The sequence below is a fragment of the Coenobita brevimanus genome, chromosome 57 (assembly GCF_032717465.1).
Source record: "Coenobita brevimanus isolate Jiangsu-jjx chromosome 57, ASM3271746v2, whole genome shotgun sequence".
Taxonomy (NCBI): Eukaryota; Metazoa; Arthropoda; class Malacostraca; order Decapoda; family Coenobitidae; genus Coenobita; species Coenobita brevimanus.
In genome coordinates, this window is record NC_137010.1 from 17,089,882 (window position 1) to 17,106,888 (window position 17,007).

A 17,007-nucleotide genomic window follows, 5' to 3' on the forward strand; every position below is an offset into this window, starting at 1 on the left:
GAAAGGGTTAGAAACAATCTGTAATGAAAGGGTTAGAAACAATCTGTAATGAAAGGGTTAGAAACAATCTCCAACTCATTTTCATGCTACTGGTAAACTGTTTTATTCAGCTTAAGCAGTTCAGTAAGTCATTACTTTTTTTTTTTTTTTTTTTTTTTTTTTTTTTTTTTAACAGAATAATGGAATGAATAAGTTCCATTACTATCTATAAAGTTGATTTACCAGTTTCTCCCTGGTACTGGAGAGTGGCACATTTGCACGGTGATACTGACAGGGCTGGGCAGCTCCACTGCCTGGTCATGCAAATGCCCCTCAATTCCCTCCATGTCTCCAGAAAGAGGGATAGTAGCCTGAAGATGGAGGAGCAACTTAGGCCTGCAATCTACTGGGTTTACATCTCAGATCAACTCAGAGTTACAACCATTCCTACATGTTGGGAAAAAGTACACGATATTCTGGGACACATTCCTAACTCATGAAGCGGAATGCCTGTATTCTCTTTTTTACATCTCTCATGCCTAACTAACATTGATCTTTTAGTTTGTGGACTGAGTCTCGGAGGTTACAAGCATCTCTGGTTCAAGGCACATGAGATGGTCAGTGGAGGCAGGTGCATAGCAGGCTAGTGGATCTGTGTTCTGAGCCTTAAACTCCTCCAGGTCCCTTGCACTGCACAGGGGTGTTGGGATCTGAGACACAAGGGCAACTTTGTTAGGTTCTGACAAGGTAATAAAAAATAAATAAAAATAAAATAAGCATAGCTAGTCGCTAGTTACCACCAACTCTGGGAGGCACTGCCCTGTATGTGGCTTCATGTTTGGTAACTATAATCATTCTTTCAGGCTTAGGCAGGGAACTCAGTGACAAGTACTTTGAATTAAAGTCTAAACTGATAAACACACATGTACAACTGTACTAAAAAGTATCGTTACTCAGGGGTCCAATAGATACGTAACGAACACTACGATGGCTGCTGTTTCTGAAGGGTTGATACATTCATATCGACACATTTATTACCTCAAACTCTGGATATGCCTCTTGTATCCCATGCATAACCAACATTGTTGGATATGCAGGGGTAACAACAGTTTCCTAGCCCCCTGCCTGTTTTTCCTAAACCATCGTCGTTTATTATATGGTTTAGCACATCATAGTAACGATACTTTTTTGTGCAGTTTTACATCTAATACATATTTTTAAATTTTCTTAAAGTGTCCAGAAACTGTTGGAGTCTTGGCAGTTGATCAAGATCCCAGCCTTATAAAATCATCAGCTGTATTGTACAACAACCAACCCTAATATGGGAGTTCATTTAGATTGCTCTTTTACAGTACAAGACAAGGGAATGAAAGTAATATGCATATCTATCTACTGCCAGATGCTGCAGCCTGTTCACGGTATCCCTACTCAGTAATTACCCTTTCCCCTACATTACATCACACTCTCCTCCTTCATCTACTCTTCTACATTTTTAATGATCTTCCTCTTCTGTCATTCATAACTGTCAAACAGAGTATCTATAAAACTTAATAAAACAATATAAGATTCTTGTCCCAGTAACACTACAGGTAAAGAACATGACCACAGATAATAGGAATAGTTGAATTTTAGGCCTGGGGTGAACACTGTAAACTAAAAAGAATCTTAAGTATGAAGTTTTTATTCTTGATTTTTGATGTACTGTATAACTACTATTTGGCTGTAATTATCACACTGCTGTTGATATTGAGAGAGGATATTAAGACTACAAAATATGTGATCAAGCATGTGGCTATTAACTGAGACCTGTTATCAAAGTGTATGTCTGCAGGTGGTTGCTGCATGGCAGAGAAATTATCTCAAAGCCATGAGTTCAGTCCCAGCAATAATTGGTTTGTGTTATCTGACAGAAATCCATAAACCCTTTCAGCTCTCTTCTTCAACCCCCCCCCCCCACACACACACAAAAAAAATTAAAATAAAAATAAAATCCATTTTCCTACCCCATTTAAACATAGAGTATAAAAATGGTTTTCGCTGACAGTGGGGATATAGATTTTTTTTTTTAAACTAGAAGGAACTGCCTTTAACCATCACAGTAACTCTACAACATAAAAAGTACACCTCATAACGTAACTCACTGGTGTCCATATCAGTGCATCAAAAAAAAAAAAGGCAAAGGAAATATAATTTATTAAAAAAAATTATAAAAACCTTTCAGATTATATTATTGGTAATACTGTACAGTATATGAAAAAGTGACTTTTACTATTAATCCCAACAGGATGCTTGATGATATGTTAACCCTTTGCTTGTGGTGAGTTTTCTATCCATACTGTATATCTATAGCCAGATGCCAAAAAGCTGAATAAAATAGTCCTTACTACACTGGAAAACAGTACAATACGAAGCCCATTATTCTTACCCCACACAGTAACCGCAATATTAATAGTAATAGTAGTAGTAGCACCAGCAGTAATAGTACTGTAGTAGTAGCTGTAGTAATACAGGTAGTTGTTCCCTAGGTAGTCTGGCCAAAGAGCCCCAAGTCCCTAAGAAAGAACATGGCCGGGACTGGACTTTCCCACAGAGCTCTCAAAGAGTGTATGTTGTGTTGCTGGTGCAGGAGATTGTGTGCAATCCTGTCTTCCATAATGTACTTAATAGTATGGGGTGCTGTGTTGCATCCTTGAAAGGCATCAGCGACTGAGTCATCCAGCCTCTTCTGATAAGAGGGCTGAATGATGCCCACATCTCAGCCTGGCCAGGTGGACCCTGTACTCACAAGGGAGGTAAGATTCAGAAGGGTGGACATCAGGAGGCTATGCATGCAGCTGTGTGTTGTCTCTAAGTAACTGAATGAAGCAGCGAGGTATATGAGTATGGATATGCCTCTAGAAGCTGGTTTGAGGCAGGTGAGGGGGAACAATCAAATCTGGTCTCATTTAATGCTCAGAAAACTTAATACAATTTCTCAAACAGAAAGAACTCGGACTCTCACATAATTTTAAATGATATTAATATTTCCATATCCATTACAATTGATATCCTAGGTGTTTCTCTAAACCTCAACCTAAGCTGGATAACTTATGTTAAATCCCTTGCTAAAAATGCTTCCAAAAAATTGGGACTTATGTACAGAGTTTGTGAGTTCTTCACTGACAAGCAGAAGGCCACAATACAGTATACAAAAGTCATGTGCGTTCTTAGATCGAATACTGTTCACCATTGTGGAGTGGATGTGGAGCGGTTACATTGAGGAAGTTGGACAAAATTCAAAATAGGGTCATTAGATTAATAATCCTGCCATTACACAGGACCTTCCTCCATTATAAGTAGGCAGAGATGAAGCATCTTTAGCATTATTTTACCGATATTTTTACCGTAAGTGCTCTGACGAACTGGCTTCAATTGTGCCTCCCCTTCAAATTTTCTCCCGAAATACTCGGGCAGCTGGGAGCGCCCATGAACTCGCACTTTCTCCCCAGCAATGCAGAACCTCCGCTTATCAAAATTCTTTTATCCACAGAACTACTACTACTCTGGAATTCACTTCCTGGGAGTTGTTTCCCACAAACATTTATTTAATCCACTTCAATTTAAATCCAGTTGTTATAAATATTTTATGAATGAAGGATGCCTTTAGACACATGGACTTATTTTTTTCCTTTTGTTTTTCCTTCAATCATTATCTATTAAAAAAAAAAAAAAGTACAGTTATTTGTGTATGATACCGTGTGCTGAGTGTTGTTCTGATATTCCTTGGTGTGTGTGGATGTGCTGCCATGTAGTGTGGTGGATGGTATGAGTTTGTGGAGGCTGCGGCAAGAATTTGTGTGCCTCTCATGTCAAGATGAGTTTCTACTGGTTACCTAATGAGTCTCTAGAATGAAGTAAAATTGTCTGACAGCAAATGGATTGGCACAGTCGTCAGCATAAATTCGCTGCAAGTCCACTCGTGTGATGTGTCCGTTTGTCTGGCAACAGTTGCCACATGGACTTTATACAGTTTAAAGACGTGTTTTAAGAAGTGGTACTTGAGACTGCCTAGAGCACAATATTCCATATACCATATTTGATTCATATAAAAAAGTGCAAGAACTGACAGAAGAATGTTATGGAACGACGTTTGAGCGTGATGTTCTGGTAATCCTCGTTACAACCATGTCTAAGCTCCCTTCCCCTCTCTCCCCCTTACTCCTCCTGATGTCCCCTCCACGACTCCTCTCCCTCCTACCCCCCCCCCCCATGTTCATGTCTCTCCACTTTCTCCTCTCCCCATCCTCTCTACCTTCATTCATTTATCCATGGCATTAACCCGACTGGTGCATTGCAATTCTCTTGACTGTTAACCCAGCCCATCCTGTTCTCAAATGCTCGCAATGCGTTAATAAAACTAACTGTATCCGAGGTTATCAATATTCCTTCCTGTTCTAGTCCCATTCTCACCCTCCCCGTCTCCTTCCCACTCCTTTTATTCCAGTTGTCATTCGTTTCTCGACCCCTTGTCACCACGAACCGCCGCTAGATACAGAAACGTTTCAGGTCTCGTTCTTGTGATGTATTCCTTACTTTTTTTTTTTTTTTTTTTTTTTTTTTTGAGTGAGCCTGGCAGTCGGTGGCTATTATTTCAGTAGGCAGAATTAAACAAACATTCGTGCCCATTCCTCCTACTTGTCTCTCTTTCCAGAGAAAATGTTCCCAATCTCCTCATACTGTTCACTGATTCATGAAGCAGTAACAGAACCATAATGATTCGAATTGTTGCATCATGTTTGAAGTAAATGGTGGGAGAAAAAGACTGTGACATGGCAAGAATCTCACGAATGTAGAGAAACAAAAAGGTTACAGGAATAGACAAGAACTTGAGAAGAGTGCGGTTTATTACGTCGATTAGGCCTGTGGGTAATATAAGTCAGACAGGGTGGGGAGAGAGAAGTGCAAATGAAGTAGAGCAGGGAGGGAGGTGTGGTGAGAGGTAGGCTTGGGAGGGTCATCGGGAGGGATACGGGGGACAGAGCGGAAGTTTCATCATCCCACAACATTCTTCTGCCGTCTTTAGTACATTATTTTGCTAAACGGATATAAAGAATATTGTATTCTGGGCGATTTACAGTACTAATTCTTACAAACATGTCTTTAGACCGTAAAAAATCTAATGTGGCAACTGGTTCCCATACACCGTTGCCAGACAAAACGAGCCACATCACACGAGCAGGCTTGCAGCGAATTTGTGCTGATGGCTGTACATTGCTGTCAAAAACTTATTACAAGTCTGGCAGATTATGGTCTAGCCACAGGAAAATAAGATGCAGCCCTTAAGGATATGGTCCATACTACCTTCCTGCAAGTTTTTCACCTCATGTAAATGGTTGCAAAATTTTAACCCAGCTTAATTTGAAAATGGAGGAGAGGTTGACAGAAGAGGGTATGTGAGTGGAAAGGGATGAGAGAAAACTGGATGAGGTGGAGGGGTGGGGCGTAGTGGTAAAGTATATGAATGATAGGGTGGTTTGAGTTGGTTGGAGGACAGCCTGATGGCTGAGGACATCTCTGAAGCCCCCACACAACAACAATAAGCAAGGAAATGGGGGAGGGAGGGGGGAACTATTTGGAGCTGTTCTGATCATGACAGATTTAACAGTGACACTAACATTCTCAGTTTCCCATGATTCATCCATCCATCCATCACCCAATCCTATGTTGCCCCATGAGGAGCGAAGGAGCCCGAGGTTAGGCAAGCTGGTCCTGACATTTAAGATGAGAGTGCAACTGACCAGCCTCACTCATCCCTGAGTGGCATATAAACCTAAACAGGCTCAAGCCAATTGGAGCGCCTTAATTATCCACTAAACCACCAGGCTCCCTAATCTGGTTATATGGTCACCACCCAGCGCAGTAAATGGTTTTCTGGTGTACAGGAAACCATTTGGCTTGTAACTCAGTGTAGAGTCACCCACAGGCAGAAGGAAGGGGAAAGAATAAAGAAAAGACAGAAAAGGGAGTGTAAAGTTACCCACAGGCAGAAAGAAGTGGAGAAGGAAGGAAAGAAAGACACAAGAGGAAGGAAGGAGGAGGGGAAAGGGCAGACACCCAAAGCAGCACTACATCGAGTGAATGGATGGTGAGCACTCCCACTTACCACCATTCAGCTGAAAAAAATAACAGTCTAGCATTAGCCAGGGCAGGTTACTAGAGCTGTCCCGAGTATGAAAGGGTTAATATGTTTATTATAAAACATATTATGTGGATTGACTGAAACTAAATGGAAAGGTGAAAGGATGAGAGAATGGGAATACGGTGTAGGTATATGTGCGGGAGTCAGTGAGAATGAGAGGGCAAGAGAGGGAGTATGTCTGATGATAAGCAAGAAGTGGAAGGAGAATATAAGAGAGTATGGAACAGTGGGTGCAAGGATTGTATGGGTGAGGATGAAAGTAGGTATACAAGCATGGGCGATTGTATGTGTGTATGCTCCAACAGAGGATCGAGTGGCAACAGTGAAAGATGAGTTTTGGGCGAGAGTAGAAGCATGTATGGACAAGTTTGAGAGGAGCGAGAGAGTGCTGTTGATTGGAGACATGAATGGCAAAGTTGGGAATGTACGAGTGGATGGAGTGGTTGGTCAGTGGGGTGTGCCAGCTGAAGTAGATGGGAATGGTAGTGCTTTGGTGGACATCTGTGCTGGTAAGGGGTTGGCAATAGCCAACACCTACTTTCGTCATAAGATGATCCACCGGTATACATGGAGAGTAATGAGGAGGATGGATGGTGAACTTATTGAACGAAAGGCAATGATAGACTACGTGTGTGTGGATGAGCGAATGAGAAGACAAGTGTTGGATGCAAGAGTGTGGAGAGGGTGGGGGAATGGAGTCTCGGACCATCACTTAGTGATGGCCAAGGTAGAGCTGCAAAGAAAGTGGTTGAGGAGGCGAAGGGGAAGACAGGAGGAAGCAGCTCCTGTGAGAAGAGTGGAGAAATTGCAAGATAGTGAGAAAAGGACAGAGTATAAGAGCATAGTGGAAGAAAGATTGGGAAGGTATGAGCTAGAGCAGATGGAAGGGGTGGAAGACGTATGTAAGATATTCACGGAAGAGATAAGCGCAGCGTGTGAGGCGGTTTGTGGAGTGAGGAGGAGATGCAAGGGTGTGCAAGGGACAGCATGGTGGAATGATGAGGTGAAACGAGCTGTGGAACAAAAGAAGAAGGCATATGGTGAATGGTTGGCGAGTAGAGGTAGGGGAGAAGATGAGAGAGAGAAGAGAGAGGTATATGTGAGCAGGAGAAGGGAGGTTAAGAGACTGGTGAAGGAGAGTAAGAAGAAAGTGGATGAAGAGTTTGGGAGGAATCTGAGTTTGAAATGGAGGGAGAGTAAGAAATTGTTTTGGAAGGAGATAAAGAAAGTAAGGGAGTGTGAAAGGGGAAATAGTAGGGGAGTGAAGGATAGGAATAATAGATTGTTGGTGGAGAAGAGAGAGAAAGTGAGGAGATGGAAGGAGCACTTTGAGGATTTGTTGAATGTAGAGAGTGAGAGCAGTGTGAGTATAAGTGGTTGGGGAATGGCTGGGAGAAGAAGAGATGAGAGGAGGGAGGAAGAGATCAGTAGGTCGGAAGTAGTGGAAGCGATGAAGAAGATTAAGCTGGGAAAGGCCCCAGGAATTGATGGAGTGTGTGGTGAAATGCTTAGGTATGGGGGTGAGATTGTTGTGGAGTGGATATGGAAGTTGTGTAGATTGGCTTGGGAAGAGGGAAGGGTTCCAGAGGACTGGAAATCAGGTATAATTGTTCCTCTGTACAAAGGAAAAGGGGAGAGAGAAGTATGTGGTAACCATAGGGGTATTTGCCTTCTTAGTGTGACTGGTAAAATATATGGTAGAATACTCATTGATAGGGTTAGGCATATGACAGAGGAGCTAGTTGGAGAAGAACAAGGGGGATTTAGGAAGGGAAAAGGGTGTGTAGACCAGATATTTGTTCTAAGATGTTTAGTGGAGAAGTATCTAGAGAAGGGAAGGAAAGTGTATGCTGCCTTCATGGACTTGGAGAAAGCTTATGACAGAATAGATAGGCAAGGTATGTGGAAGGTATTAAGAATATATGGAGTGGAGGGGAAATTGTTGAGTGCTGTGAAGAGTATGTATGAGGGAGCTAGGGCTACGGTGCGAGTGGATGGTGAGCTGAGTGAGTTCTTTGATCTCAATGTGGGACTGAAACAGGGGTGTGTAATGTCTCCATGGCTGTTTAATATATATATGGATGGGGTTGTAAAGGAGGTTCAAGGCAGGGCAGTGGATGTGGGGGTGGCCCTAATGAATGAGGGTGAGATTTGGAAGCTTCCGGTGTTGTTGTTTGCTGATGATACAGTATTGTTGAGTGAAGATGAATGGGAGTTGCAAGGTTTGGTGAATGAATTTGGGACAGTGTGTAGGAGGAGGAAGCTGAAAGTTAATGTAAACAAAAGTAAAGTTATGGTGTTTGAGAGGAATGAAGTCACTGAGTGTGCAATGAGGTTGGATGGTGAGGATATGGAGAATGTGAGTGCATTCAAGTACTTGGGTAGTGTGATGAGTAAGGATGGAACTTTGGGGGATGAAGTAAATGAAAGGGTACAGCAGGGAAGGAAGGTTGTTGGTACACTGAAAGCAGTGATGAGAAATAGGGAGGTGAGTATGGAAGTTAAGAAGTCACTGCATGATGGTATTGTGATCCCTACCCTGACGTATGGAAGCGAGGCGTGAACCTTGCAAGAAGGGAACAAGTCAAGAGTGAGAGCAGTGGAAATGAGTTACTTGAGAGGAGCATGTGGAGTGACGTGGAGGGACAGGTTGACGAATGAAGAAGTGAAGGAACGTTGTGGGGTAGATGTGAATGTGGTTGAAAAGATTAGGAGAAATACACTGAGGTGGTTTGGACATGTGGAGAGGATGGAGAATGAAAGACTGACTAAGAGGGTGTATGTAGGTGAGGTGGAGGGAGGGAGAGGGAGGGGTAGACCGAGGATGAGGTGGAGGGATGGAGTTGAGAGGTATATGAGGGAGGGGGGGGTGAGCTGGGGGGAGGGGAGTCAAATGGTGGGTGACAGAGTGACTTGGAGGCGTTTTGTCTGCGGCCACCCTTTGCGGGATTAGGGCGTCGGGCTATAGATAGATAGATAGATAGATAGATAAAAACAGTTGAAGCTATCATTATCAACTGTTCAAATAATAATTCAAAATTCAACCAGTCATAGCTCTGAGTTCAAACCGGAAGTGAAGGTTCAGTTTGGTGAAGTTAAAAGAAATAAACTACTTTATAATCTGACCTAAATCACTAACCAAACCTACAATAATTTAAACAAATCTAATAGCTGTATCATTACCAGTCCTGTGAAGTATCGACACCTTGAGAATATTGACATGATTTTTTTATGGCAAGCATAATTTATCCTTGTTGCCACTGACATTTTCAGTCAGCTTTTGAGAGCTCTTTACTCATGAAAAGGTTAGAAGCAGACTCAAATTCCCCATTAACTCTTTTGTTACGGGGGGAATCCTCCCAGGTGAGCTAATCAAGAATTATTTAAATCATCATACTGAAGGAGCTAGTACCTTCAGTTATTTTTGCTGCTGCCAGATACTTTTATTCAATAAAGGGAAGACATACTGAAAGTCCGCTACCAGTACTGTAATTGTGTTTGGATGTGGCCACACCTCACCCTGCCCTAGGATGGGAAAAGAGGTCCGGATGATGATGACAATGATGATGAACTATGTTTTCCAAAACACCATGCGTGACATTAATATGAAGAGTAGACCAGCATACTCACCCAAACACTTCCTCTAATTACCTCATACACTCCACCAAATGAGCTTTCCATATCACAGAACATACCCCACTACGTCACACGGGTTGACGCCAGCAAGGGCATGCGGCCAGAAAACTTTGCCTCTGCTACCTATTGGTGGACCTTTTGAAGGGAGGCGTGACGAGTGCTTTGTCGGCATAGATCGTGCATCCAGGGTGAGATGGGGTTCGAACCTGTGCTAGAGGGTACAGGGCACTGTGGTTCCCAGGCTGCCGCTTTCGCCCTATAGAGAAGGGCCTGAACCTGGGAGTTGAGCCCCAGGAGGCTGCCCTATCAGTGGGTGTATAATGGCGGGGCAGTTACAGTACCATGGCGTGCTTGGAGGGTGTCCCTGTTGCTGCCCTGGCAGGGTGCCCCAAGGCCACTACCTCAGCCATTGGTCAAGGCTGGTGGACTAGGGGTCCCAGATTCATTGCTTGGACCTGGGACTGTGCAGTGGATGGGGTCCGTGGCATGGCTCTCCCCTTTATTATTTTCACTGATTATGACCAAGTTAAAAAATGAAATTCAAAGCAAGCCTTAGGACACTAAACCATCCAGGGGGATCAGAGTGGCACTGTGGAATGTGGGAAGTCTGAGGGGTAGAGTGGGGGAAATGGTTGAGACACTAAGTACGAGATGGGTGGCTATGGCATGACTGCAAGAAGTCCGGTATAGGGGTGGATCAGCCAGAAAGATCGCTGGGAAAGATTGTTGTTATAAGCTGTTTTGGCACGGTAGGACAGCCAGATATGATGATGTGGGTGTTGGTTGGGGAGAAATGGGTGGAGTATGTCATGAATGTCATGAGAGTAAGTGATAGGATAATAGCAGTGAAAATTTTCTTCGCTGGGAATATGGTTGCATTTACATTGGCGTATACTTAGCAGGTAGGCTTGGCTGAGGTAGAGGACAGATTCTGGAATGACTTAATACATGTAGTAGGTGGTATGGGGGGATGATAAGACTGCAGTTTTAGAAGGGGACTTAACTGGTCGTGTACCGGGTAGGTGAAGCAGCTCAAGGATATGAAGGATTACACGGGGATGTATATGGTACAAGTAATGAGGAAGGGGAAAGGATACTCCAGGTTGGAGAGGCAATGAACATGACTGTGCAACACACATTTTAGGAAGTGAGAGAGTAGGTTGATTACATACAAGTGTGGGGAAATAGCAGCCAGACAGGTTATTTCCTGGTCAAAAGGGCTGACAGGAAGTTTGTGAGGAATGTTAAAGTTATAGGGTGCGAGAAGAGTGTGCAGCAACACAAGTTATTGATATGTGACATGATGCTTAAGGAACAGGTGATGCAAAAGAGGACCTATGCACTTAGGAAAATATGGAAGCTGAAAAACCAAGCTGTACGGGATGCATTCTAAGGGAAGATGATGAGAGTGGTGGCTGAACAGAGAGACATTGACAGAAATGTTAATGAACAGTACAGAGTCCTCAAGAGCAACCTCTTGAGAGTTACAGATTCAGTATGTGGATGGACAAGAGGCCCACCAAGACATAAAGTAACCTGGTGGTGGGATGAGGATGTAGAAGCTGCAGTTAAGGAGAATGGAAGGCTTTTCTGGGAATGGAAGAAGGGTGGTAACAGAGAGGAATACTTGGCTGCCAAGTGTAGGTCTAGAAAAGAGGTTTACAGGGCAAGGTCTGTGTCACAGAGACTTTTACCTGATAACTTAAATCGTGTGGAAAGGAAGAACATGATATTTAAGGTGGCAAATCAGATGAAGGCGGAGAATAGGGATATCAAAGGTGAATAGTGTGTGAAGAATGACGAAGGAAGGGTAGTGGTGAACAGTGGGGATATTAAAGATGCATGAAGAAAGCATTACAGCTGGTTGTTGAATGAGGAGTTTGACTGGGATGGGGAAGGTTTGGATCCTGCAGATCCAGTGTTTGGCCCCCGGCATTTGATTGATGCTGCTACTGTGACCGGGGTGATAGACAGGATGCAGGTGGGGAAGGCAGCAGGTGTGTCTGGGTTGACTGCTGAAATGTTGAAAGCCTCAGGAGATACAGGAGTGAGGTTAGTTATTGACCTGATAAATACGATTATATATGAGTGTGTTGTCCCAAATGGTTGGCTGAAGAGTGTATAGTAAATGTGTACAAGGGGAAGGGTGATGCCCTGGAAAGAGGAAATTATAGAGGCATAAGCTTTTAGATCAGATAATGAAGGTAATGGAGTGAGTTCTAGAAGGTGTGATTAGTGATACTGATGAGATGCAGCTTAGGTTTATGCCAAGCAAAGGGACCACTGATGCCATGTTCACTGTTCGACAGCTTCAAGAAAAATATATAGAAAAGAAAATGGAACTGTACTTTGTTTTTGTTTATTTGGAAAAGGCCTTTGGGAGTCCCTAGAAATGTGAAGTGGGCAATGAGAAAGCTTGGGATCAAGGAGTGGCCGGTTAGGATGTTATGGCCGTGTATGTGGGTGCTCGCACCCAGGTAAGGGTGAATGGAGATTCTGAGAGATTAGTTTTCTGTGAATGTTGGTGTACACCAGCGGTTAGTCTTGAGTCCCTTGTTGTTTATCATGGTACTTGATGCCCCCTCACGTGACTTCAGAAATGGACTCCCGTGGGAGATGTTGTATGCTGATTATTTGGTGTTGATTGCAGAGAATGAAAGGGAGGTGGAGGAAAGATTTAGGAAATGGAGAGATGGTATGGGACACAAGGGCTTAAGAGTAAATGCTGATAAAACAAAAGTGATGGTATCTAGGGCTGGTGGCGGTACTGGCAAAGAGGGAGTGGCCATGTGCGATTTGCCGCAAGGGCATGGGAAGTAATCCCATTTTGTGCAGTGTCTGTGATAAGTGGATGCAAAATGATATAGCAGTATTAGAGGTAGATTGCGAGATAATGCTGATTTCATGTGTGCGGTGTGTTAGGGAGAACACGTGAAGACTGTCAGGAGTGAAAGGATTGAACTTAATGGTGAGTCTTAAGCATGTGTGAAAGTTTTTTTTTTTTTATTTGGGAGACATGTTATATGCTGGAGGTGGGGCTGGAGTTAGCTCTGTGGCTAGTAAGAAGTGGTTTGGAGGAGTTCAGGGAGCTGTTGCCTCTCCTGACACTGAAAGGGCTCTCACTCCGTGCTATGGGATCTTTGTATGCGGCATGTGTTAGGAGTGTAATGCTGTATGGTAGCGAGACCTGGGCAGTAAAGGAAGAGGATATTCGCAGGCTCAACCATACAGAAATGGCAATGATTAGGTGGACGTTCCTGAGTGCGTGGCCTGGGGGGGGGGGGCTAGTGGTTTTGTTTTGTTTTTTTTTTTTTTTTTTTTTTTTTTTATGTGTCCGACTCTGGGCATAGGCTTCACAGCCTGCTATCAAGGCCCAGCAGTCCTCCTACATACCATACACCTCTACATGTCACCACTTCGGCGCTAACACCCACCGTCCATATTGAATACATGCTAGGGCTGTCTCATACAGGACTGGTGTATTGGTAGATTGGTAGATTTGAGGGGTAGGATAGGACTGAAGTGTATAAGTGTTGTGATGAGGAGAGGCAGCTTGAGATGGTGTGGGCATGTGCAGAGGATAGGGGATGATAACTGGGTGCAGAAAGCGAGAAGTGGATGATAACTGGGTGCAGAGTGTGAGGAGTGTTAATGGTCATTGAGTGTGGCCTCAGGGATAAGGGACTGAATAGGGAAGCTGTCAGAGATCGAGCAGCATGAGGAGCAGCCATTAAGTGACCAGGGCCAATGCATGCAAGCATGATGAAGCTCTCAAAAATGAATGAACAAAAACATTGTGCATGCATATGCAAGTGTGTGCATGTGTGTGTGACACACACACACACACACACACAGCATCGTCGGAGGAAGACGTCCGTACCGGTGCTCCATACCAGCTCAACACGGCCAGAGGCATTACCTAAATAAGTATCTTTGAATGAGTCAAGCTCTGTACCAGGTTAGACTAAATGATTTTTCATTATTAAAAGGAAAAGAAATAATAAGTTTAAATAAGACGGGTTCAAACAACAAAGAAACACGATGCGTTGAGTCAGCTGGGTTTGTTTATACTACAGCAACACGCGGAAAGTGTAAGTACATACTCTTCATTTAGTATTACAAAATGGATACATACTTCAGTAAAACAAATTTGGAAAAGAAAAGGGATAAAAGTGAAAAGCAAAATGATGATTTCTACCAAGAACTGGTTGAAGTGGAGACTCACAATAGACTGGCTGAACGTGTACACAAACTAGAAATGGCTTTCAAAAATGAAATTGATGAAATAAAGAAGCAAATGCACTTGCAAAAGGAAGAGATAGAAAAACTGGGAAGGGAGGCCAATAAGAAAGACACAACCATCAGTGAACTAACAGTGGAATTGAATACGCTTAGGAAGAAAGTGAGTGAAATGGGAAGTACAGTATTTAATCACGAGAGTGTTATGGAAGAGTTAAAAAATGACACAGAGACAATTAGACAAGCAAGCAGTCTTATGGACCAGAGCAGTGATATTGAGAAGATAACACAGGTGAATGAAGCTGTGCAAAGCTACAAAAATGATGTAGAAACCACGTATGCTGAAATGGTGAAAGTAAAGAAAGACTTAGAAACAAGGGTGGAGGAAAAAAACATTAAAAAGGAAGTGAAAAGAATAATCCAAAACAATCCAAAGTTAGTCAGAGATTCAGTAGAAATAAATAAATGAATAGTAATCACTGGTATACAAGAGGAAGAAATTAAAAACAAAATCACTAGAGACAAAAAGGAGATGGCAAATGTAATGAGCTTACTGAAAGAAGTATCAGAGGAAATCTGTAGTAAAGACATAAAGGAACACAAAAGGTTAGGGAGATACGAAAAAAGCAAGACAAGACCTCTAAAGGTGACTTTCCAGAGTGTAAACACTGTGGAAGAGATACTAAAAAATGCAAAGAATCTTATGGAAAAAGAGTTCAAAAATGTATGGATAAAAAGATGCCTAACACAAGAGAAACTGGAATTACTGAAAGAGAAAAGGGAGGAAGCAAAAACAAAAAATGAGGGAAGATCAGAAGAGGGCAAGAAGAAATTTTTTTTACAAAGTACTGTAATAGGATTGCTTGTACGAAAGTGGTACACAAACAGGATGGAAGAAAAATGAGGAAGTTGGTAGAACCATGTCATGACAAGTATATAAACAAGATGATAAAGTTGATGTACTCAAATGTGGATGGAATGGTATCTAAATTACTAGAGATGAATGATTATGTCAGAGAAAATGAACCACAAATAATATGCCTAACTGAGACAAAATTAACACCAAGGATATCCAATGACATACTAAACTTAGAGGAATACAATATATGGAGAAGTGACAGAAATTTAAAAAAAGGAGGAGGAATTATAATATTAACTAAGAAAAATCTAAAAGTCAAGGAAATAAACCTAGATACACCATCACAAGTAGAACTGATTGCAATAGAGATCGACACATCTGAAGGTAAAGTAATTGTAGCCAATTTGTATATGCCACCCAGATCAAACACATGGGAAAGAGACGAATATGAGGGCCTGGCAGAGAGTACAATTCAGAGTATAAGATCCTTGCTACATAAAATGGAAGAGAAATCGGAAAGAATTATGCTAACTGGGGATTTCAATACAAATATAAATTGGAATACTCTAGATATAAATAGCCAAGAAAGCTGTTGGGACCAAAAGCTCCTGGATCTCGTACAAGAGTTTTTCTTAAAGCAACATGTGAGGGAAACCACTACAAAAAGAGGACTTGATGTACCTTCAGTGCTAGATCTAATATTTACTAGGCAAGAAAATGACATTGACAGTTTAATATATCACCCTCCACTCGGCAAAAGCGATCATGCAGTACTAAATTATAACTTCAGGATAGCATATGACATAGTAAACAGCAATGACAGTTACAAAAAGAGACTAAACTATAAAAAGGGAAATTATCAAGACCTAAGGAAGTATTTCTTAGAAGTTGATTGGGAAAATGAGCTTAGAGGACAAGATTTAAATGCTGTATATAAAAATTTTTGTGAATTTTATGAAATAGGAGTCCAGAAGTACATCCCACAGCACAAAGAAGTGGATAAGAAAATACAGAAATGGTTCAATACAGAATGTAAAAAATCAAAAGAAAGAAGAGATTTGTTGTGGAATAGATACAGAAGACACAATAGTGAAAGGGCGTATAATAATTACAAACTGGCAAGAAACGACTATACAAGAATAAGGAGGGAAGCCCAAAAACAGTTTGAGGAGGATATAATAAATAAAAGTAGTGATCAACCAAAGCTGTTTTACAGCTATATCAGAAGCAAAACCAAAAGCTGTTTTACAGCTATATCAGAAGCAAAACCAAAGTAAAAGATATAATACAATCCATCACGGACGAGGGAATCACTTACACACAAGAGAAAGATATTTGTGAAGCACTAAATAAGAATTTCCAATTAGTTTTTACAGAAGAAAAAAATTTTGAGAGGGAATATGTGGAACAGGCATGTCCACACATACTACCAGATATACAAATAGCAGAAAAAGTAATACAGGAGGAGTTAAGTAGATTAGACAGAGGAAAAGCAAGTGGTCCTGATGAAATTTCATGTTGGGTGTTACGAGAATGTGCAAAGGAGTTAAGTAAACCATTATTTTTAATTTTCAAGAAATCCTTGAGTCAAGGGAAACTACCTGATATTTGGAAAAAAGCAAATATAGTCCCCTTATTCAAGAAAGGAAATAGACAAAATCCTCTCAACTACCGACCAGTATCACTGACCAGTGTTGTAAGCAAGGTATTAGAAAAACTTATAAGAAAAGCTTGGGTAAATCATCTAGAAGAACACAGTATGATAACAGAAAGACAGTTTGGCTTCAGAAAAGGAAAATCATGTGTTACTAATCTGTTGAGCTACTATGACAGAGTAACAAACACAATACAGGAAAGGGAAGGATGGGTGGACAGTATCTATTTAGATTTCAAGAAAGCTTTTGACACAGTACCACACCAAAGACTTTTATGGAAGCTGTACCATCAAGGAGGAATTCGAGGCAAACTGTTTTGTTGGATGCAAGACTTTCTCATAAAAAGAGAAATGAGGACAGTACTAAGAGGAAACTACTCATCATGGAAAGAAGTGACTAGTGGAGTACCACAGGGTTCGGTGCTGGCACCAATCATGTTTCTAGTGTACATAAATGATATA

The 17,007-nt window shown here is 41.8% G+C and overlaps 1 protein-coding gene across 1 annotated transcript in view; it reads right to left on the minus strand.

Annotated features, from left to right (window-relative positions):
* Positions 1–536: 536 nt before the first annotated feature.
* LOC145401911 (ATP-sensitive inward rectifier potassium channel 12-like) overlaps positions 537–17,007 on the minus strand; it is an 81,781-nt gene continuing 65,310 nt past the window's right edge. Inside the window, exon 8 of the mRNA XM_080274017.1 lies at positions 537–689. Within this exon, the coding sequence (XP_080130143.1) occupies positions 537–689 (153 nt within the window). The remainder of the gene's footprint in view (positions 690–17,007) is intronic.